This window comes from Akebia trifoliata, chromosome 16, assembly GCF_017979445.1.
Source record: "Akebia trifoliata isolate Shusen 1 chromosome 16, ASM1797944v1, whole genome shotgun sequence".
NCBI classification, from domain to species: domain Eukaryota; kingdom Viridiplantae; phylum Streptophyta; class Magnoliopsida; order Ranunculales; family Lardizabalaceae; genus Akebia; species Akebia trifoliata.
Window position 1 is genome coordinate 8,316,738 of NC_141390.1, and position 25,337 is coordinate 8,342,074.

Genomic DNA, 25,337 nt, shown 5'->3' on the forward strand with positions numbered 1-25,337 from the left:
TGTTTGAAGAGTGTTTTAATCATTAATTGGGGTGTAATAAGTAAAGGTTGGGGTGCCAATAGCAGCTCTCAAACAATATAATGGGAATTTTTCTTTGCAAGAATAAGTTTTTTTTTTTTTATTTTATAAAAAGGGTACTATTATTGTTATGCAGTCTGTTTCTTTGTGAATATTTCATTAGTAGGGCTCTTTATGAGTATTCCCATGGACTCAAAACCCTTGAGAACACCATAACTTATTAGCAAAGAATAATGTTATAGAAAAAGAAGAAAAATCTCATCATAGAACTAGGTAAGGGTTCTCACTTGAAGTTGACTCTCCCAAAAATTCCGACCTCAGCTGCATTAGAAGTCTGCCCAGATAATTTAGTCCTTCACCCTCCCGGCCTCCACCCCAGAATAGATCGTGAGGTGAAGCTTCAACAAGAACAGACCCAGCAGTCGAGAGCAGCATAGAATACAAATGAGGGTAGATAGAAAACTTGCATTTCAAGGCTCGGTACATAACTTCAATCTTCACAGTTTCCCAATCAGATCTTACCTACATAGACAAAAATAAAGCTGTAAATGAATTTAAAATGTCAGATAATATCATTGAGGTTTTTCTGCGGGATAATCTTGTTGATCTCATCATGAAGACCATCCACACCAATAATCATCTTAATCCGAAACTTGTAACCCTATCGAAAGCAGATTACAAGTAGAAAAATTATTTGGGTCATTGATTTCACCTTTGACTTTCAAACCATTTTCTATATGGTTTGAGGTTTCAGCATGATTAAGAGATCATCCTCACCACCAACAACCAGATGAAACAGCTCTCAAACATCAACAAAACCCTTCCTTTTATACATTTAGGGAAGATGCACATGATCGTAAGAAACAACTTTGCTTTAAGGTGTTTTTATGAATACAATTCTCAATTAATAGAAAGAACAGTTAAAAGGGTGTTGAAATGAGCAGAGGAATACATATACACATTGGAAGGGTAACTCAAATCAAGCATAATAAATATTTTTATTTTTCCTTGATCCAAAAAAGAAGGAATTTGTTGACAAGGAGAAAGAAGGCAAGAATCACAAGAGAAAGGGGGAAAGGGTTGGGATTGGTTAGAAAATGAAAATAAGGTGTTTGGTATGGGGAATCAGGGTTTACGATTGCTGGTTCAATATTTATAAATTAGAATGAGAATTAGGGTTTTACTATATGGAAACCTTGAGGTGAAAGAAGGGAAAACTGAGGAGAAACAATAATCTACTAATACTTAATTGATTCATGCTGCAAAATAAATTCAAACAAGTCTCCAATCAATCTTCAAGCTTCTCATAATAAATAACACAGGAATGTAAGTAGAAACAAGCAATAAGGAACTTGTCAAGAAAGAGCGAAAAGAGGAAAACCCTAAAATCACTCTTAAGATTTCGAGAAATCACTTCTAGGGTTTGGGAATCACCCCCCAAGGTTGCTTATGCAGCCAAAATTCAGAATTCATTCATTCCCCCCAAAAGGGAAGAAAAAAGATAGTATCTATATGTTCCTATAAGATAGGCGTCCAACACTGATGGACAAAATTAAGATTTGCCCGCAAGAATTTGATTGGGGAAAGACATCTAAGCCAGCATTGCCTAAAGCTAACACATCCAAGCCAGGTGGATCTTAACCTTGTCAAGGGGCCAATGTAAAAGGAAATGGTGCAGCTACAAATGTAAACAAGAAGGGCAACAATGAAACTAGTTGTTCTAGGTATGGAGTTAAGGTCATTTCACAGTATCCTTCGAAGAACCTGTACACGGGACTTTAGGAGGAGAAAGAAGAACCAATTGTAGATGCAGAGGGACCAAAATTAAGAACTCTATAAATAGGGAAGGAATTGCTAGTTTAAAGGACTTTTGATCCAATTTCTAAGAATCAGAATCTCTTTAGCAAGTGCCACACAAGTGCCCAACAACTATAATAGGTCGACGAAGGATTCCTTGAAGAAAGTTTGTCTCCTATAGGTAGCAAGAAAAGAAAAAGCATTGGCAAAACATTCCACACTGTCTCGACAAACAGAGCTATGGATAGAAGCCCATTCCCTGACAATGTTCACATATGGCAAAATTATATTTAGTTCGAAATATATATATATGGGTGGGGTTCCGTAGACACATAAAGCTACTCATAAAGCTACAACGTTTTTGTCTTATATGGTTAAAAAGGTTCGGAATGGGCTGATTTTTTGTGAGGATGATCTCTGTGGTGAGGGGATCATCCTTGCAAAAAATCATTCCATTTATTTATAATTATCAAAAAAAAAAAATCATTCCATTCCAAAACTTCTAACCCCATCAAAAGTGATTTGCAAAAATCGGACGGTCTAAAATTTTTCAACTTGTAAACATGGGGCTAGAAGTTTCATAATGAGCTGATTTTTGGCAAGGATGATCTCCTCACCATAGAGACCATCCTCACAAAAAATCAGCCCATTCCAAACATTTTTGCCCATATAAGACAAAACACGTTGTAGCTTTATGAGTAGCTTTATGTGTATACGGATCCTAATCCTATATATATGGGAAATGTTCAGCACCAAACATTTTGGCAAAACATTTTTCAAAACATGGGTTAGAAGTTTTGGAATGGGCTGATTTTTGGTGAGGATGATCTCTACGGTGAGGAGATTATCATCACCAAAAATCCGTAGAGATCATCATCACCAAAAATCAGCCCATTCCAAAACTTCTAACCCCATCAAAAATGGTTTACAAAAAATGGGCGGTCCACAATTTTTCAACCTGTAAACATGGGGCTAGAAGTTTTGGAATGGGCTGATTTTTGGTGAGGATGATCTCCTCACCGTAGAGATCATCCTCGCCAAAAATCAGCCCATTCCAAAACTTCTAACCCATGTAGGACAAAAATGGTTGGCTAAAATGTTGGCCAAAATGTTTGGTGCTGAACAAGACCCTATATATATATATATATATATATATAGAGAGAGAGAGAGAGAGAGAGAGAGTAAAGCTCCGATCTATGGTTGAAACACAATGACAAACTAACTTACCAGCATAATAAATTAAAGCAGTCATAAATTATTGAGTGCTAAGTACAAAGACGTGCATGACCACTAGCATGCATGAGGAACCAATCTAATTTAGTGTTTCCACTACTAGAGGCATATAGCTCAATCTAGATAAATGGGGTACTACTACAAAACAATCTATTAGCAACTACAGATTTTATTAATTAACGGAGGGGTCTGTCCAAGGATTTGTCAGTGATCAGACAACAGATTGTCACTATTCTCTTAAAGATCAACTCGCTCTTTGGTTACCATCTATGTTGAGTGGAGTATGATTTAGAAAATTGTGGAATCAGTCTCTAATAAGATGCAGTCCCGCCTACCTAGACATCAACAAATACTGCTGACATATGTGCCCTTTAACAAAGGACATAACAGTTGCTAAGATGATTTTCAATTTAGGAAGGTAATTATCTAGGATGGACTATGGAAACACCAAAAAAGAATGGAGTAAGGCTAGCCTTAAGTCGTAAAATTTCAAATCTTACTAAGGGCTGTTCAGGTCATCTTGTGGCATCCAAAAACGTGATCCGAGGCCACAGGGATGTAGAGGACAAAATACTATGAACTTATAAAAAATAAAATATAAAAAACTTAAAGAAATTGAAAATGGTTATTTCCCACTGTTAAACTTTAATTTTAAATTTAGGAGTCCAGTAGCTGTCCATTTTCAAAACCTTGTTACAAGCCCAAATAAGTCATTTTTTTTTAAGCTAAAAAAAAATTGGGTCTGAGTTTTTCCATGAAATCTATAGAGTGCTGTGGTGTTGGATTGCCAATTTGGTTATCCATTTGAACTCAACAACCCTAGGAAAGTGTTTTTCAAAAGAATGGGTGTGTTCGTGTGCATGTGGGCTTATCACCAGTGAATAAGACCATACCATATCAGGATGTCGGCTCTGCATTATCCTCCCCACACGGGCTGCTTCCTCTGGGCTCTTTGCAGATTTTATCCGTTCAACACAATCTCTTGCAAGAGGATCATTAACCCCAATAAACTTGTGTGCCTGTAAAATGGATGAAAGCTCTTAAAACACCTTCTCTAAGGTTGTAACAAGAAACTTGTGACTCGTACATGTAAAATTGGTTATTAACCTGATAATAATGTTCCACACTCATCCATGTGACGTATCCTCCATTTTCATTAGACATACACAACGGATGAGGAGAGAAGTTTGAGAAAGCTCCATAAGGGTCCCAAGTTTTATAAAAGAATATGATGCTTGCCTCGAAAGGAGAAACAGTTGGATCAATTGCTGAAGTTTCATCGACTGATGGGATTATAGGTGTCAAGTCTGGAATGGGCTGAAGAAATCCACTAATAAGCATGTCAGGTCCAATCTACAATTCACGAGCCAAATGCCATCAATTTAAGCCACTTCAGCAATTAAACATAAAATAAATAAAAAGTAGGCAAAATTCAGAAATTGGAAACATGCATCATATCATGTTCCATTGTCCAAACACCTCCACTAACTTGTCGACTTCAACTCAAATTCCAGTTTGTTTGAAGCTTTCAATAGCATAGAACCAAGACAAGGAAACGGTGAATATATAGGGGAGGACTAGGGGCACGAAACCTCTCACCTTCTTGTTCACCTGACAAAAGTGCTAAATCACGGAATGGGAGCCAAAGTTTCACTGCAGATTTGGGAAAAGCAGGACATGATATTTCTCAAATAATTAGATACGAGGTGCAGATCATCATCATCAAAACAATACCCCAAGAAACTCACCGGAAAGGGGGGCTCAGAAACGTATATTTTATTGAGTTGCGATCCAGAACGGTGTCCTGTTCCTATAGCAACAAACAGTGCCTACGTGGCACGATTTGGCTGTGTGCACAGCTTGATTAGGAGCCCAATGTGCTTTAAACACCAACCAAATCCTGCCATGTTGACACTGTTCCTATTCTATAGGATCGGAACACTGTTTTGGATACTCACTCTTTTATTTTATATCAGCATTTAGCATTTGCTTGTATTTATTAAAGGACAAAAACATGTGAAAAGATTCCCTAGAGAAACAGATTTAAAGTATAAAAATAGCAAGAATCCTAGCAATCAGCTTAGTCACCATAAAATATGTTTCAACCAAAGGGAAGAATTATGAAAAAAAAATGCAGAAAACTCTGATTAAGTTAGATTCAATTGGTTATCATGATTCAAACTAGATTTTACTCATAGAGATATGATCTTTTTTTTTCTTCATAGGTAATTAGGTATAAGGTTAGTGGTTAGAAAATGAATTTGGGTTCAAGGGGGTTTGAACCTAAGACGTGGGAACAACACTTTGCTAAGTTAACACTTCAGAATCCATTCACCATTGAACAATAAACGTGTCTAGTTCTCCAGGATCTTCTCTTTAATATGTTAACAGTTAGGGTTTTCGTGTGTATCCCTCACAACCCAGCTTGTCTCTTTTTTATAAAGAAAAGCAACTTATTTGCTTTCTCGTCGTATTAGGATTCTACATTGGTTCTTCACACCTTTATCAGCTTCACTTCTATAACTGAAGCCCAGTTTAGCAAGTCTATAAGGCTCTTCGTTATGATAATGGTGGGGAGTACACCTCTCTAGCCCTTTGTTTTCATCTCTGAACGATGGGGATCGTGCATCAACTTTCATTTCCTTTGTGTGATGCATGTTCCCCAATCTTACTGGTATGTGGCCTTGCTTACTGGAACCTATTTGATCAACTGTACACTAAGTCCAATTTTGCGTGGTCAAGCTCATATCCTTAAGCCTAATGCCATTTACTTGAGATTGAACCCAAAGTTTTCGGATGGACTTGTTTTGTTCAAGAATGCCAGCCTCAAAACAATTTGGATGACAAATCCATTCACTGGATCTTCCTTGGGTATTCTGGTATGTTTAAGGGCTATTGATGCTAATGAATCTAGGTCTCATAGATTCATTATTTCTTTGAATGTCACTTACTTTGAGGATGTTCCCTAATTTTCTCTCCATCATCTGTGCAAACTTCCTCAACTCATCCACATTTGTCGAAGTCCTTTTCACCTCTTGTGCTTCCTATTCCTCTCATATCTCTTGCCCTTCCTCCAAGGTCATCAAGCACCCATTACCTACATTCTCTACCACAAGTAGGTGATGCCTCTAGCTCTAACCTCAGTGCCATTAGATCCCCTAGCATCAAGTCTTTCACGTATACCCCAAGAACTCGTTGGACGAAATTAAAGATCTTCAAAAGAATCAAACCTGGAAGCTTGTTGATAATCCTCCTAGTATGTGCATTGTTGAGTGCAAGTGGGTATTCACTGTCAAGCATTGAGAAAATGGTAGTATAAGCTCAACTTGTAGAAAATTCGCCTATTCAGACACCTAGTCTAGACTTTAGTGTGACATTTGCTCCTTTCACAAAGCTTACATCGGTCCGAATCATTATTTCTCTGGTTGCCCATGGTGACCATTTGCCCCTATATAACTAGAGGTTAAAAATGCCTCACAGGTTTTGTGAGGAGGTGTAGATTGATTCTTCTCAAGATTTTCAACCTCAAATCAAGTATGATGGTAAGGGGTCATCTCAAATTGATTTATGGGCTTGAGCAATCTCCTCGTACTTGATTTCAGTGATTCACCATTGTTGTTTTTGTTATGGGCTTATCTAGGTGTCACTTAGATCACACTTACTTCATTCACATTGGATTGGGAAGTCATAAAACCATCTTACTAGATTATGCGGATGAAATTATCCTTATTGGTAACGATCCTACATTCATTAACCCACATGAAAGCAGAACTAGGTCTTGCCTTCAATTAAAAGATTTGGGCTATCTTCAATTCTTCTTAGGATTTGAGGTAGATCGTTGCCTTTGAGGCCTATCTGTCTCCCAACAGAAATATGCCCTCGATCTGCTATAGGATACGAGCCTGCTTGGATGCACGCATGCTCATTCTCCTTATTGGAAATAATCTAGTTAATTTAGCTCTAGTTGTTATTTAGATATAGCTTTTATTTATTTCTAATTTGTAAAGGGCATTTTTGTCTTTTGACTATTTTATTAATATAAATTCATGCCAAACTCACAAAAAAAGACATGATAATTACTCTTCTCAAATTCTTCGTGGTATCAGAGCCAACGAATTTCGTCCCCTCCTCCTTCCTTGCTTTCTTCTCCTCTTTATTCACTAAACCTTAACCTCGAGTAGCTTTCTTAGACCTTCTCTCTTTCAGAGGTCTTTTATTTCTTTTTTACTTTTTCCCTTTATCACATGCTGCGATAATTTTTGCGTAATGTGTTATTACCCTACGTTAGGGTTTGTCCATCCAATTAAGTTATTTTTGTGCCCTGCGACAGCAACAATTAGACAAATTTCTGCCCTGCACAGTCCTATTGACAGATCTCTAGACCTATGACAGCCACCTTAGTAGTTTTCTGCCCCACGACAGCAGCAATTGATGTTTAGGCTTGTCTGACAGCAACTAGATCACTTTTCTGGGGTTGTGGTACCCCTGCGACAGCAGCAAGTTTGTCCAACAGCAACTAGGTCACCTCTTTGGGGTTGTGTTACCTATGCGACAGCAACAGTGGCTGTATAGAGCTTTTCTTATGCCCTGCGATAGAGTTTGGGGATGTATTTAGTGTTGCTGACAACAACAGCGGTGATTTTTCTGGGACTGTGCTACCCTTACGACAGCAACAATTGTTGCGACTGTGTTTGAGGCTGTGTTTGGTGCTGCCAACAGCAACTAGGTGTTTTTTCTGGAGTTGTTTTACCCCTACGACAACAGCAGTTGTTGTTTAGGTGTGTGCAAGCAACTAGGTGATTTTTTGGGTTGTGTTAACCTTGCAACAGTAGCTAGGTTGTTGTTTGGTGGTATACGAAAGCAACAGACTCATATTTGTGTTGCTGCCATTTTTTTTGTCCTTATTGCTACCCTTCGACAGTACTACTACGGGCAATCTTCCTTCGATCCAAAGTTTTGTTGTTCATGATGTGCAATGACGACAACCAACAAGACCAAGGATTCCAACACAACTATTGGGGCAAATTCTTCAATCCAACGTATAACCAATGCCCTACTAGATGGTCGGAATTTCCAGTCTTGATCTCGGTTTATGCAACTTTATTTGGGTAATAGAGGGAAATCTAGATGGCTTTTGGGCACCATTACTAAATCACCCCTCACTGATCCAAATTTGAATAATGAGAGATCGATAACTGCACTATTCTTCGATGGCTATTTAATTCAATGGCGCAGCATATCTATACCATGTTTATGTATCATGAAACTGTTCCATCTTTGTGGTCAGCCCTCACTCAAACTTATGCTCATGCTAGGAATGACTCGAGGATTTATGAGCTTTACCGAGACATTGCCCAGACTACCCTACGAACACAGAGTTTAGCTGATTATTTTGGATTTCTTTAATCCCGTTGAGGGGAGCTTTCCCATTATGAGTTTATAGTTGAGTTATCTGCAGAAGCAGCCGGATTTATAGTTAAGAGAATTGCTCGACAGCAAACATATCAATTTCTCATGGGTTTACCCCCTTAGTTTGAGGGACTTAAGACTCAGATCCTTAATACCACTCATTTACCTCCTTTATTTGAGATATTTGCAACCATTGACAATGATGAGCGTCGTCATCGTATTGTTCCTTCTCAGACTCATGTCCCTAGCATTCTTTCTGCTCCTGCTACAGATCAGATGGCTCTAGCAACCAACTCAAGTTTCTCCAACTCTCATACCCCGGGATCTGAGAATCGTGGTCATAGCAGTAGTAATCGTGGTAAAGGGAACGGCTTTACTTGCAGTCATTATGGGAAGGATGGTCATGAGAAAACCCGTTGATTTCAGCTTTATCCCTGTCGATTGCGCTCTCCATTTTTGGGACAGTTTGCTCCTCGTGCCACTACAATAGAGTCGTCATCCATCCCTCTCTTAATCCTCCTTCTTCACTTGGTACTATTGATTTGTAACAGCTATAGACTCGAATTGCTACTATTGTCCAGGATCAGATTCATGCTCATACTGACTCATCTTCAACTGTGGCCTCAGTCACTATGCCTCCAGGTACATCATATGCTTTCAATGTGACTCAATCTGACTCTGCTTCACTGACATGGATTATTGATTCTGGTGCCTCTAATCACATGACCGGTGAGTAACCATTTTACTTCTTCTACTTTTTCCACCACCCAAAGGGAAATTCGCCTTGCTGATGGATCTCTTACACCTATCCACATCAAGGATATCATCCCTTTATCCACTGGGATTTTCCTAGATTCTGTGCTTCATGTCCCTCCTCTATCTCTTAATATTTTGTCTTTGAATAGTATTATTAAATCTAATTGCTCAATTACCTTTTTTCCTACTTATTGTATTTTTCAGGACCTAACTTCGAAAAGGATTTTTGGCAAGGGGTATAAGAGAGATGGGCTATACTTGTTTGGATCTCAGCCTACTGTTGTTCTAACTTTTGTGCTTCCGTCCTCTGGGAGCCACACGTTTTGATCCCAGACTCTATATTTATGGCATGTTCTCTTAGGACATGCCAATTTCCAACACTTATATTATTTATTCCTACTTTAAAAACTGCTTGTAGTGAACACTAATTTCAGTGCTGTGTATAAAATTTCTAAACACACGCATACTTCTATTCCTCGTATGCATCAATTTAATGCAATATTTGATTTAGCTCATTCTGGTATGGGGGCCTTTCCCTGTTACTGCCTTTAATGGTCATAGATATTATATTACATTTATCGATGATTGTTCTCGCTGCGCTTGGATTTATCTGATGCATTCTCGTTCTAAGATGCTCCCAATTTTTGTTAACTTTCTTAAAATGATTCAAATTCAGTACAATATCACTGTTAAATCTCTCAGGTCTGATAATAGGGGGAATATATATATCTGATGGGATTCACTCCCATCTTCATGAGCATGGTATACTTCACTAATTGACTTGTCCTTATACCCCTGAGCAGAACAGGGTGACGGAACGCAAGAATCGCCACCTCATGAACATTGTCCGTTGTCTTTTTCACAAAATGCATGTTCCAAAGGCATATTGGAATATAGCAGTCCTCACTGCGACTTTTCTTCTTAACCGTATTCCAAGTCGCACCTTAGAGGGATAGGTGCTTCTTCATGTCCTTCAACCTGATAACATTCTCTTTCCCATTACACTTCGAGTCTTTGGGTACACATGTTTTATTCAGGATAAGAAGTGCAATCGTACAAAATTGGATAACAAAGTCATTCAATACATTTTCTTGGGTTACTCCTCTATATCCAAGGGGTATCGATGGTATGATCTAGTTTCTCACCGTGTCATACACTCTCTTAATGTTACTTTCTTTGAAAATGTTCCATACTTTCATACCACATCTACTTTGCAGGACCCATCTCTTATAATACTGTCTCCAATTTTTCCTCCATCCTTACCGACGCTTAAGGTCTATACTCGTTGTCCTCGCCCCTCTACACCTTGCCAACCTCCTCCTTGGATTCAGGTATATCATCTCCTACCTCCACACATATACATTTTCTTCTCCCTTCCATTTCTGACTCACTTACCTATTTCCCTTCACAAAGGAAAGCGGGGATGTATTACTGGTCATCCTATTGCCCAGTTTATTTCCTATCAAGGTCTTTCATCCTCTTATCAAGCCTACCTTATAGTCACTGATTCTATTCGAGTTCCTCGATCTGTAACAAAGGCTATGCGAGACCCTCAGTGAACTAAAGCTATGACTGCTGAGATGGATGTTTTGTACAAAAATAATACCTGGGAGTTTGTTACTCTCCCATCTAGGGAGCGGACCATTGATTGTAAATGGGTCTTCACTGTGAAATATCTCGCAGATGGTACTGTTGATCGGTGTAAGGCACGCCTAGTTGCTAAGGGATTTACACAGACTTCAAGAAAATATTTTGGTGCCATGTTTATCCTATCACCAAACTCTCCACTATTCGACTTTTTATCTCTCTAACTACATATAACTCCTGGTTACTTCACCAACTTGATGTGAATAACACCTTTTTGAATGGTGATTTGACTAAGGTTATTTATATGGACCTTCCTCCAGGGTTTCGTCTTCAAGAGAAATATTCTGAGAAGGTATGCCGCCCTTCTTAAATCTCTGTATGGCATGAAGCAGTCCCCACGAGCCTGGTTTCAGTGGTTTTCTGAGTTTATTTTATCTATGGAGTTTTCTAGATGTGCTTTGTTCGTCGAGGAGTGAATGGTCGTTGCACCATTGATTTGGTCTATGTAGATGACATTATTGGGACTGGAGATGATGCACAGTGGATTGACAGAGTTAAGGTGCTATTAGGTCGTGTTTTTGAGATTTAGGACTTGGGTCCGCTCAAGTACTTCTCGGGGATTGAAATGACCCAATCTCACCGTGGTATTTCGCTATCTCAGTGTAAATACACATTGGATCTTCTTCAGGACAATGGAATACTTGATTATCATCCTGTTTCCTCCCCTATGGATTAGAATCATCCTCTTCATGCTGACTCTAGTGATCTTTTACCAAATCCCTCTTCTTATCAGAGAGTTGTAGGTCGTCTGATTTATCTGACTAACACTAGACCAGACTTTTCCTTTGCAGTTAGTGTGGTCAATCAGTTCATGCATATTCCGCATACTTCTCACCTTCATGTTGTTTATCATATTCTTTGTTACTTGAAGTTGCGTCCTGGTCTTGGATTTTTCTACTCTTTCACTACTCAACAACATTTGCCTTGTTTTACAGATATTGATTATGCTAATTCTTTCACAGATAAGAGATCTACCTTTGGTTTCTGTACTTTTTATGGTGATAACCTTATCTCGTGGAAAAGTAAGAAATAGAATGTGGTTTCTCGTTCTTCTATTGAAGCTAAGTATCGTGTTATGGCCCTTAGCACATGTGAGCTAACTTGGGTTCAATCTTTGCTGACAAAGTTGGGATTTCCTACCTCTGGTTCTTCTACTTTGTTCTGTGACAACAAGTCTGCTATCATACTTGCTTCTAACTCAGTCCTTCACGAAAGAACTAAGCATATTGAGGTTGATATTCACTTTCTCAAGGAGAAAGGTCGATCTGGTGGTCTTCAAACAGTCTTCCTACCTTCTACAGATCAACTTGCCGATATGCTTACGAAGTCTATTGGTCCCTCAATCACTGATTCTCACCTTGTCAAGTTGGGTTTAGTTGATATATTTGCCCTAGCTTGAAGGGGAGTATTGAAAATAATCTATTTAATTTAGCTCTACTTGTTATTTAGATATAGCTTTTATTTATTTCTGATTTGTAAAGGCATTTTTGTCTTTTGACTATTTTATTAGTATAAATTTCTGCCAAGCTCTCAAAAAGAGACTTGATAATTATTCTTCTCTCCTATGATTATGACACACTCTCCATGCAGATGAATGACCTTCTGGACCCTTTAATGCACCAGCACCTAGTTGGTCGCCTCATCTACTTGACGAACACCAAATGTGTTCTTACCTTTGTTGTTAGTGGTCGTCAACCAATTCATGCACTACTCATGGGTCCCTTCTATGGACATTGTATATCAGATCATGTGTTATTTCAAGTTGCGTTATATCAAATCCTCTTCTGGGCAAGTACCCTCCAACTCAAACATTGGTTACTCTACCATTTGTTGCTATATGATGTTGATCAGGCCGGCTCCCCCACTGATCGTTATTCCACATCTAACAAGTGTATGTTTCTTCAAGGTAATCGTGTGGCATGGAAGAGTAAAAAGTAGTCTGTAATACCTTTCTCTAGTAAAGAATAAGTATTAGGGGCCTACGGTACGTGTGAGCTCCTATAATTGTGGTCCCTTCTCACCAAACTTGAATTTCCTACTCCACAATCAATGCTTATTCACTGTGAGTCTGTGACAATCAAGTGGATATTCACATTGCATCCAATTATATTCTCCATGAATGGACAAAACACATCGAGGTTGATATTCACTTCATTCTCAAGAAGCTTTAGTCTAGGATCATCTCCACTCAGGCCTCTTCTTTCTAGCAGCTAGTGGGTATTTTAACTATAATTGTGGTTCCTTACCTTTCTTAGACAACCTTGGTCAAGCTAAGCTTGATTAACATGCATTGGACATATAGAGATTTGTGTTATGTATTGTTAGTGTGTACATAGTTCATATGTCTAATGTGTATGGTGTAAAGCGTAATCTAGTAATTTTCTCTCAATATAAAGGTTAGTGGGACTCATTTCCCTTTTAAATTTCTCTTCTTTTCTAATTCTAAAAACCCACACCTAAGACTAAAAACCCTAAAACCTTCACCTAAGATCTCCAAAAACCCTAGAGCTTCAAAAACAAGTAGAATGACCAATCTGAGACAAGAAATGCATCCATTCATCCACGTATAGATCAAAAACTTTAGGAAATCATCAGGCAGCCTATCCAAAGTCAACAATAGCATAAAGAAGAAATAATTTTGCTTTAAAAAAATTGCCAATGCCAACCTGCTCAAAGGTAACATCAACCAGATCTAGTGCTTGTGACATCTCAACCATCCCGAGCTCACCAACTGGAGATGGAGCATTTTTTCCCCCAATAATTTTAGGAGCAACAAATGCAAAAACCTGCATCATCAAATTAATAAAACATGGTAGCAATAATAAAAGTACGAACCATATGAGGTCAAAGAATTAATAATCTTATTATACAAACATAAATTTTTCTACCATCAACAATTTCTAAAAAGGAATGAACTTTGTGCAAAAAAAATTAATATTTAAGGACAACAATGATATGCTCTGGTCTCAAGTATCTCTATCTTAAACATTGGTGTTATGATAATACATGCCACTATGCATGTTGCAATTCTAAAAAACAACTTTTGTAACCAAAGCCTAGTTGAAAAGGTTCAATGATAGAGAATCCAATTGACACAAGACAAAGTTATAATAATCATAATCCTGAGTTAACTATTTGAACTATGAAGTAACAAATGTAGGGTTTCCCCCAACGAAGAGATCTTTCATGGAAATGATAATTTCACAATAAAAGAGTGAAGAACATTCACATAAGAATCGTTAAAGTAGCAAAACCTTTTACTGCAGGAACAAAATGTTACATTGTCTTTGGTCAATCTAAATATTTAGGTTTAAGTACTTTGTTCCAAGTAAAGTTTCAACTTTGAAGTATCACAATTAGAGTTTACCCTACCTAAGAAACCTTTCATGCAGGGTTTCACAAGAGAATACTGAAGAAAATCCACTTAAGAATTGTTTAAGTAGCAAAACCTTTTACTACATGAACTAAATGGTTTACATGTCTTTGATCAATCTAACTATTTAGATTTAGTACTTGTTCCACCTCAAACTCTAAGAAATCAATACATATTTTTTCTCATATATAGATACTTCAATGATTGAGTTCTTCAACAACTAGAGGCCGGATAAAAGGATGAGAAAGTAGAAAAAGAGAGGAGCAATTGGGAATTTGGGACAATAGTAGTGGAGTGTTACAGAGGTCAAAACCATTTACCGAGGTTAAATATACCAACAAAGATGCCACTTAACTCAAAGAGAAAAAAAAATTGTTGAAATTAAGCAAGAATATTGTGGATAACAGTAGGTCAAGTCATGTAGGTCATCCTCTCTCTCTCTCTAAATACAATGACTAGATGGAACTCCTAAACTTACTCTTATTCAAGGACTCCTAATGAAAGACTATTACAGAATAATATACATCATATTAAGATGAATGAGATACATTGTATCATTGTCAATGTCAATGTATCTCATCATAAATGGAAGGTTGTGCTAGAGAATAAAATATTCAACAATATCAATTAAAATATTATAAATTAGGAATCATTAATATTTAGAATATTTATATTATATTAGGAAACTCTATATATATTGGTTGATGTAATATCTATAAAGACCCTATTGGGGTTCGTGTAATTATCATCCAAGAATCATCAATAAACTATATTCTTCTTCATGGTATCAGAACCTAAACTCTACTGAGAGCATGATCTTGGTGAGTCGTTCTTTAACAATAGCATCACTACCATCACTAAACCTAAATCTCTTTTACTTTCCTTTTCCTTCACTATTTTAGTTTTCTTCAATAAAAATCACACCTTCCTCTATATCTTAACAAACTTTCCTAGTTCACTCACATATGTCTCATGATATCTATTTTTTTATCCTAAACTTCTCCAACAAGAGTTCTTCCATAAGTCGCATGATCCTACTTCGTATTCTCTGGAAGAATCATGATAGATCTGATCTAGTGAGCCACACTGGCCATCACAGACTCAAAAATGAGCGGGATGCAACAATGATGGACTTCATAAACATAAAATAATCACCAAGAAGTATGATCGGATCTTTGAGCATCAATGAACATATTACTTTAAGAGATCAAGAACAACTATCTAATGTAACCAATTGCACATTTCTTCAAAGGGCCGTGCAATTGAGGGAGGGTAGTAGAGAATAAGATGCATCATATTAAGATGCATTGTATCATTTTCAATGTATTTCATGACAATAGAAGGTTGTAATGGAGAATAGGGTTAGTAGTTAGCAAATGAAGTTGGGTTCAAGGGGGTTTGAACCAAGGACAAGGGACAACATTCCACACATCTTATTAATAAATTAGGAATTATCAACAATTAGAATATTTAAATTAGGAAAAATAAGTATGTTACCTTAGAGGTATTTTGGGTTGCTTTGAGGTTCTTTTTGGTCTTCTCATTAACCTGGGAGAAAATAAGAATGTTGGGGTGGGCTTTGTTGTTGATATTTTCCTCTAGGCGGAGTTTTTGTGTTGCCAGGTCGGCATGTTCCCGTCGTCCTATTTGGATCTTCCCATTAGTGGTGCTTACAGGCCTATAAGAAGCTAGGAGCTAGATATTGATCAAGTCAGGAAAAAGTTGGGGTTGTGAAAGTTAGATATCTTTCTAAAGGGAGTAAGTTGACGTTAATTAAGAATACCTTATCCAGCATTCCTATTCATTTTCTCTCATTGTTTTCAATCCCTTTAAGGGTCAAATGTCAATAAGAGAAATTGGTGCATAATTTCATTAAAATGATAAAGCTAAAAATCAAAAATTTCACTTGGTCAATTGGAAGATTGTTTGCCGCCCTTAAAAGAAATGGGGGGCCTCAGAATTAGAAGTTTCAAATTGCTCAATCACGCTTTGTTGGGGAAGCGGCCATGGCGTTTTGGGATCGAGCATGTAGGTTTGTGGAGAAAAATCATTAAACCTAAATATGGAGAGAATTCAATGGATTGCGGAAAGCCAAAGAGACCTCAATGGCTTATGGTTGAAGTGTTTGGAAAGGGATTTGCAAAGTGCCCAATAAGTTTAGGAAGCTAATTTATTTCAAGGTCGAAGAGGTAATCATGTTCATTTTTTGGAGGATCGATGGTGCAGTGATAGCCCTCTTCAAGATCTTTATCCAAGATTATACTTCTTGTCATCTAAAAAGAGAATGTCGGTCACTTCTTTCCTAGTTCTGAATAGCGAGGATTTATCCTAGGATTTTGATTTCCAGAGGCATCTTTTTTTAATGACTGGGAGATTCAAGTGGTAGCCTCCTTCTCAGTCTCATCTTCTTTTGCTCATCAGGCAGATGTTGTCGGATAGGGACTCGTAATCGAAATGAAAATTTCCCGTGAAATCTTTTTATTCTTACCTTGAGACTGACAGCGGGAATTGCTTCCATGTTTCCATTATTTAGGCTGCTGAGTTTCCTTCTTAAATTTTTTTTTTTTTTCTGTGGTCTGCTACTTTGGACAAACTTCTTACTATTGATCATCTTAGAGTGCAGATCTTTTGTTAATTGATTTTTTTTATGTGTAAATCAAGCGCTGGGAATCAGCTGACCATCTTCTAATCCATTGTGAGTTTGCACACTTAGTATGGTCTTTCTTTCTATCCTTGTTTCATAATTCTTAGTGCCATCCCCGTTCGACCCTCCATATGCTTCAGAGTTCGAAGTCCATGGCTTTATCCACTAGAGAGAGATAATTTGTAATCTTGTTCCCTTTACTGTTTGTTTTAGGCTTCCTTTTTGTGGTGTAAGGAGTTCAGAGAATTTAGAGGCCTCTTTTTCGAGAATTTCCTTTTCATATGGGATTTAGTTTGTAAAGGTAAGAGTTAACTTTGTTTGTCTATTATCTTAAGTGAGGCCATCTCGTCCTCTCTTAAAAAATAAAAATTATTTATCAAAAAAAAGAAAGACTAGAGAAGGGAATCCCTGAAAATAAGCATTATCATTTAGAATGCATTTTGCTTAGGTGTCAAGACCTCATTTGTGCTCCTTATCACATGAAAAGTTTAAAAGAAAACTCATCGGAAAAAAAAATAAGCAAGCTTTAAAAAATTCATTCAAGACCAATTATGTACATCAGCATAGCAAAGGTGGTGCGCCAAAATAAAAGATTGCTTTTCCATTTTTATCGAAATTTAACTTCAGATGAACATTTGCAAACTGTATCCAGAGTGTTGAAATGTATCCACATCGAAATGACAATGACAGTACCTGGTGTATAACGCTGGCTGAAATAGCAGGCGCAGCTAATGACCCACCACACTCCCACAAAATCGAAAGATACCCACGATCATAGCAATAATCCATGACATCCCTAGGGTTTAAGATGTCAAACTCTACTACTTCAACACCTTTAGATGCAAGCAATTTCTGGAAACTCTTCCTAGCACCCCTTTGTGTTGCAACTATTGTGCGCACCTCTGAGACATCCCAAAGGTTTGCAACTTCAGGAAGATTAAGAGATTGGGACATTACAATCCTTATAGGGAAATGGCCCCCTCCATGTCTTGCTGTTAGTCGTGGATCTAAAATCAAAACAACAATTAGAGGATTCAAACTAGAGAGAGTTACCGGGCAGACGTATCTGCTGCAATTTTAATACAAAAATTACCTTACTTCATCAAGTTTGTTACTGAACAAAGCTTACTTTATGAATCAGGCTAGCATGACTTAGTAAGGGTCATTGGACTCACATGGATTATTGAATTGGCAAATCCAACACCACAACCGTCTAGATTTCATGGGAAAACTCAGATTCAAAAGAAAAAATATTCTAAAAAAAAATCCTTTTTGAACTTGATTATTGTTAAAAATGAATGGCTACAGAACTCCCAAATTTAAAACTAAAATTCAACGGTGAAGATTAACTTTTTTTTCGGAAAAAATAAAATTTTAAAGTTCTTAAAAGTTTTGTCCCACTCCAAGTTTTGCTGGGTAACAAATTGATGCCGTTAGGTCCACTCCAAAGGTATGTTAAGTAACAAATTAACCACATCAATTTGAATTGTACGACGTGGATCCCACTCCAAGGTTTGCTGGGTAACCAACTTGATAAAGTAAGGTTTGGTGGGTAAAAACTTCATAAAGTAAGGTTCCCTTGGAGTTGTCAGAACTCCAAGGGAGTTTCTGTAACAAAAATACAACGGTTAGGTCTCTGCCAGGTAAATCTCTCTTCAAACTATCAACATGAGCACTTCCCAACATCTACAGCATCCAATTGAACAAAAAGTCAGTTATTAAATGAGGATATAGACCATCACGGCGCACAGTGTTTCCTCCCACAATGATGGCATCGCTTCTACCCCGCAATTCAAATACCCGATGCCTAGATTCCTTGCTGCTTATCCATGATGCATGTCCACTACTAGCTGCAATTTTTCCTGTCAGAATCCAAGCAACAAAGGCAATAAACAAAAAAATAAAAGATTCAGTGACTTCGACTTCTTGGTGAAAAAGAATTTCACAATGAATTCATTAATTCAAGCTTACCGTCAAGGGTCATAGCATACTTGAGAACAGAGAAGGGGACTCGAGAAGCAGCTCTATAGAGTAAAGGAGCATTAACTAGAAAGCATGACTTCAAAGCATCCTACAATTCAAAATTTTGAAATGTTAGAATATACCAAGGAAAAAAACAAAACATTAGTCATTAAAATCTTCTGGTTAAACATGGATACCATAAAAAAGAATTAGATATCTTGTCCTTAGATACTGAGTAGTTGTTGGTGTTGAATATGATACTGTCACTTGAATTTATTTTTTTATTTTTATTTTTATTTTTTATAGATATGAAAAACAGAGAATGAGGTCAATGTGACCTCCCTTTTACCGATGGACAAAGATACAGACAACAAATAGGGAAGATACCAATTTCATAAAACAACAGAAGGCATGGCACAATAACCTAAAGCGAGAACAAATTTCACGTGAAAAAGAGCAATGAATGAAGAAATGATCAACCGATTCACCACTAGCTTTGCATAGGGTATAAAAACTAAGCGAGATGAAACCATTAATCATAACTTGATCCAAAGTTAAGATTATTTCCGAAGCTGCACACCAAATACAGAAGGGACGTGTTAAAGGCACTCCAATTATTACCTAGGGCACCCAAACAATTGACCAATTTTATTTTTTTTTTGTCTTCTAGGGGTTAAAAGTTTCGGAATGAGCTGATTTTTGGCGAGGATGATCTCTATGGTGAGGAGATCATCCTCACCAAATCCGAAACTTCTAACCCTATCAAAACAAGTTGAAGAATCGTGGATCATTCATTTTTTTTGTAAACCACTTTTGATGGGGTTAGAAGTTTCAGAATGGGCTGATTTTTTAGTGAGGAGATCATAGAGATCATCCTCACCAAAAATCAGCCCATTCCAAAACTTTTAACCCATATAAGACAAAAACTTTGGCCATGGGGTGGGGTGCCCTAGGTAATAATTGGGGTGCCTTTAACACGTCCCAATAAAGAAAGGAACTTTTCAAGGGATGGTAGGACCCGCACTGCTCTAGATGGGAATGTCAATGACGTTTGTGGTGCAAGACTTGCTTCTGTCCCACACCTAGTGATTATCACTCTCGGGTTAGTGGAGACAATGATATAGAGTTAGTGAGCCTAGCAACAGACTCTACCTCCCAAACACTGAAGCCAAGTTCCAAGACTAACAATCCGTCCTGCACCATACAACTTTCAATTGACACGATTTCTTGAAAAAGATTTCATACAAATAAGGATATTGATCCGTGAGAGGTGACATGCCACACAATCAATCCTCCCAAAACTAAGTTTAGTTCCCCTCCCTACTCCAAAGATGATCTTAGACTTTTAAGCTAAAGTGTTGAGGTTGCTTCTGAGAAGACAATCTAGTGATGGTATCCTCCTCTCCCAATATACTAAAAGTATGACTCACCCAACTTTTTTTTTTGTTGTTGTTGGGGGGTGGGGGGGACTTTGAATAATTATTCCCCCATTTCCTCTCATTTTGAAGCGGAAAGCCTCTATGAAATCTATAATTGCAAAGTGCTTTATTCTCTCATTCTGGAAAAAATTCATAGATCGTTCACAAATAATAATAATAATTGATTCCATGGTCTTACTCCAAAGAAGACTGGAAGTTCGACAAGTGTAAAGATTAACCAAGCAAAAGCTAAGCTTGAAGTGAATTCATTTCCAATCCCAATGAGCGTAATTCAATTTACTCCATTGAGGAAGCTAAATCGATAAGAGGAGCTTAAAACCCTAATTGTGGTCCAAGGATCAGCAAAATTTTGTCTGCATGCAAATCTTGCATGGAAGATCTCTTTGCTAATCCTTTGTCTAAGATGAAACATAGACGCTCCATAACTTCTTCATATTTATACATCTAGGATATGGTGTTCATCTAATCAATGCCTCCTCTATAGTTTATCATGCCGTACAATAGGGAACATAAAGAGATAAAAAAGCATAAAAGAACCTTGAGAGATGCAATTCTGTAGATTATACAACCTGAATTGTTTTACTTCGCAGATCCTCTCCAAGAACATCAACCTGCAACCCTTCACTTCTTAGTGAGTGTATAGCTTTGCCACGAAGATGCTGCAAAGGATGTCTCATCCCCACAACAACTCTAGAAATTCCTGCCTAATGTACAGATATCAGTGACCTATGACACCTGAAATCATAACTGAAGAATATAAACAATCCATATGGTTAAATAAGATGCATCATGTTATATCAAGCCAATAGACTAATGAGAAGAGAGGAGGGGAGGAGGGGTTGAAGGCAGGAGTTTTGTTACTGAGATTCTGATGAAACAATCTAGACTGCAAATTTCATCACTTTAACACGTAAAATTTCACGTTTCTGATCAAAAGAAATGGGATCAGAGAATCTTTAGTCCTCAGACCCAAATGTCCGTCCTTATGCACATCATCTCAACAGTTTATTCTCATGTAAAGTAAGGAAGACTCACCGCCGAATAGCTCCAATAAGGAGATGTATTGACCAAAAATCAGCATAGTTGGATAATTCTTAACCATCTGAGCTATAGAAATTTTGGTGAGCTATACAAGATTTTGTTTTTCCACTATTGAAAAGAATTAGAGTCATAGTTACAAAGTTCGGATTCGGTAATTATTCAGTGGGGGTTCAATCCGGTTAATTCAAAAAAATTAGGAAAAATGTGTGAAAAAGTCGGCAAAATTACGGAGATTATACAAAATGTGTTTGGGTTTCTTACGAAAATCCGACATCTTCACTCTCTAAAACCTTAACTTCTTATTGACATTTGAATGTTTGAAAGGGTAAAAATGTTACCATCTTCCACAATTAATTGAGGAGTAGTCGATTAATTCATCAATTCGCCGATTTAATTGGCTAACCAATAATTCAGAGAATTTTACATATTTGAGAAAAACTCGGAGAATTTTGTGACTATAGAATACCTCTTTTCTTAATAAAAAATTTTACTTAAAAAAAAATTAAAGTAATATTCAGTAGTTAAGATAGTCCAATCATATAGATATTTGGCCCTGTAGATCTCTTAGAGGTGCCAACCCCAAATCTTAGTAGATTTCCTAGGAGGCCTATCATCTGTTGAGTCCTGATCATCTGCATGCCAGCCACAAATTCTATGTTGTGCTTAAGGACAGCTATTTACAGTCAAGAATACTACTCACTCTAGATTTCCCAACTATAAATATCGAAAAAAAAAAGAGGTGAAAAACCCAAGATATACATATTGAATGATAAAACAGGTGTGCTACTGAACCTGAAATCTAGAGTCAAATTATATTTCTTATATTGAGGCATTCATTACTTCAACTAGTCCCCATGTCCCTCGAATGGATCTCTTAGATGTTGAGAAAGGTTGCCCAAAAGTGGCATATAAGGCGAAACTTAAGTAGACCAGATATAAAGATGGCAACTAGGGTTGTTGTTCTCAATGTTATATAATTTACAATTTCAAGACCAAAATGGATCAAATCAAAGTACTTGCCTCATAAGAGTTAGTTGAAAACCATGTTTCCTAATACTCATAAAATATAAAATAAAAACATGTTTCATGGCTGAATATAACAAATTTGGGGGTTATAGCCTGGTAAAGACTAAAGACACAAGAGGAGAACCCGAGAGGGTTAAACAATCTAGGTAACATCGATCACCAAGAGAAAGCCACTATGATCCTAACACCGCACATTGAATTTTTAAAATCCAAGCAAACGTAATACTTTCCAATGACTCCCTCACTCCCAATTACTACCATCAAATGTTACAACCCCAAAGAAATAAGGGCCTAACTTTCCACACCATCAATTTATGGGTACTTTTGGTGCATTGTTTAGGTTCATATCAAATGGTATCAAAGCCAGTACCACATCTCAGTTCAAGTCTCAAAAAGGTCAATGAAGGTGGAAATGTTTACAGGGGGGGCTCCGAAAGAAGGTTACAAAAATGAAAGTTGCCACAGAATGGGCTGTTGGACATTGGAGGTGAGGCATAGAAGTGTGTCACAACCCAAAGAAGTAAGAGCTTAACTTTCCACACTATTAATGTCTAGGTACTTCTAGTGTATTGTTTAGGTTCATTTCAAAAGGTGTCACAACCAACGGTCAATACCGCATCTCACGTTCAAGTCTCAAAAAGGGTAATGTAGGTGGGGAAATGTCTACTTGGGGACTCCAAAAGAAGGGTACAAAGTTAAATTCTTCATGAAGTGAGCCACTAGACATTGTAGGTGGGGCATAGTAGTGTGTTACGACCCCAAAGAGATAAGGGTTTAACTTTCCCTACAATTAATGCCTAGTACTTTTTGTGTATTGTTTAGGTCCTTATCAAATGGTACCAAATCCAACACCACGTCTTGGGTTCGAGTCTCAGTAGGGGCAAGACCAGGGAGAGGGTATATTTGGAGCTGATATGACCGCATAGTGACTAAGTTAGGGTTTGGAATAATTTGGCAAAAGTTGATAAAGTCAGGAAAACATCAGATAAATTAAAAATAATATTAAGTTTTTTTAAATACATATGTATTTCATATATTAAATGATAAAATAACACTTAACAATGCTAAAAATAAAAAGAATCCGTGATTTTTTTTTCAAAAGAATCAACAATTAAATCACGATTAATCATGCTTTTAGAAAAAACAAAGAACTTCACAACTTTATGAATAAAAAAATTTGTAATTTAATCGACAACTATTAAAATCATGATTTAATCGCGATTTTTTTACTATTATAATTTTAAAAAATCGCAAATTTTTGTCACTAAGTGAAAGCTGCGACAAGCATGGTTTCAAAACTCATCCAAGTAGTCTCAGTATCAGGCGTGAACGAGACGGACGCACAAGTCAATTTTTAGAACGAGATTTAATACCTCACATTGATTTTTGAAATTTTTGGACAAGACATCTCAACGTTTCAGAAAACTCCTCCGAGACGACTCGATATCAGGCATCATGAGACGAGACACAAACCGAGTTTTAAAACCATGACCACAAGTGAATCAAAGAACCACGAAACAAAATAACTATAATAATTAACAGGGAAAAAAAAAAGCATAGAAGACGGACAATATACAAGTAGATGTGAAAAATCCAACCTTAATTAGAGAAGAAACAGCGGTATGGTCACCATGGCAATCGCCAGGCTCCATATTGAGATAAGCAGTAGAGTTTCTACACAGCTCTCCAGCAGCCTCCACAGCTTGCAATTCCGCACATTTAGTCCCTTGGGCATAAAGAAACCCTTCTCCAATCACATTTGTGCCCATTGCGATCACGCACCCAAAGTTGGGATGAGGTGATGTGAACCCTGCAGATTTGTCCGCAATTGTTGCTGCACGACGGATATGTTGAGCCTCAAGAGTGTGATTATTGGCTTTGCAGATAATTGAACAAGTGAAAGGTCCTGATATGGAGAACGACATTTTACTTGAACTTGACTTCTTCTTCTTCTTTCTAAACTTATTAGTGTTCTGTACTCAACCAAAAAAAACAAAGTATTATTATTGGTTATAATATGTTTGTCAAATGTCAATCACACATTCTCACTCAATTACCAGCTGTTGTGTGTGAGAGAGAGAGAGAAAGAGATCTTACCTCTAAATTCAGAGATAACGCTGAAGAAGAGGGTGAGAGCTGCTGCTTTCGTTGACTGTTGGCAACTTTCACCTCACGGGGGTGAAAGTTGAAAATCGTCTTTTTCTCTAGCGACTTGGGCGTTGGGAGAGTTGGTAACTCGCGTAAGGTAAGTGGCTCCAAACGCACAACACTCTTAACGCTTAACGCTATGTTTGGGATTGAGAGAAGTGGAGAGCGAAACTCATTAAGATAAAAGAAGAGAAACACAATTTGGATTAGGGTGTCAATGGCTACCTATTTATGTTATATTTGGAAAAGTTGTAAATAAAATTATTGATGCTGAATTAAATTATTAAAATTGAAAAAAAAAATTTATTGTTGAAGCAACTTACTGAATCGAATATATTGTTTGATAACATATTATCTAATTATGTTATTAAGATGTTAAACTCTTTAGTGATCTATTATCTAGAATTTGCTGGATGAAATTAAAATTAATAAAAAAAATGATTATTTATCTTATATAAGTATTAATATGTTAATAATAAGTATAACATAGAATTTAATATTAAAAAATAAAAAATAAAAAACGAAATTAAACTTAAATTAGATTTTTTTAATCATCTCAATTAATAAAATCCAAAACACCATCAAAATTATAAAAGAAAAAAAGAAAAACATGAAAAGAAACACAAAAGAGGAAATTTACAACAAAAAAAATGACCACCTAAAAAAATTTAAATCAATAAATCAGAGAAAAACCTATCAAATTCTTGAATTATAATTTTATAATATCTTGTTCAAGAAGACCCAAACAACCATCAAAGGGGTCGTAGATAATAATATAACTATGATTATATTAGAGAGCCACTAACTTATTACATCCACTTTCTTAAATTATTTACCACACCCC

The 25,337-nt window shown here is 37.0% G+C and overlaps 1 protein-coding gene across 1 annotated transcript; it reads right to left on the reverse strand.

Moving 5' to 3' along the window:
- Positions 1 to 219: 219 nt before the first annotated feature.
- Positions 220 to 24,658, reverse strand: LOC147382504 (cytidine/deoxycytidylate deaminase family protein). The gene is made up of 10 exons (XM_086427523.1): positions 24,443 to 24,658; positions 23,944 to 24,318; positions 20,848 to 20,982; positions 18,849 to 18,948; positions 18,614 to 18,739; positions 17,571 to 17,884; positions 13,527 to 13,646; positions 4,156 to 4,401; positions 3,942 to 4,067; positions 220 to 540 (listed from the first exon to the last, which is right to left on the reverse strand). Exons 2-10 carry the CDS (start codon positions 24,268 to 24,270, stop codon positions 280 to 282), a joined length of 1,755 nt encoding a protein of 584 aa, XP_086283649.1. The 5' UTR covers positions 24,271 to 24,318; positions 24,443 to 24,658; the 3' UTR covers positions 220 to 279.
- Between the last annotated feature and the right edge of the window lie 679 nt (positions 24,659 to 25,337).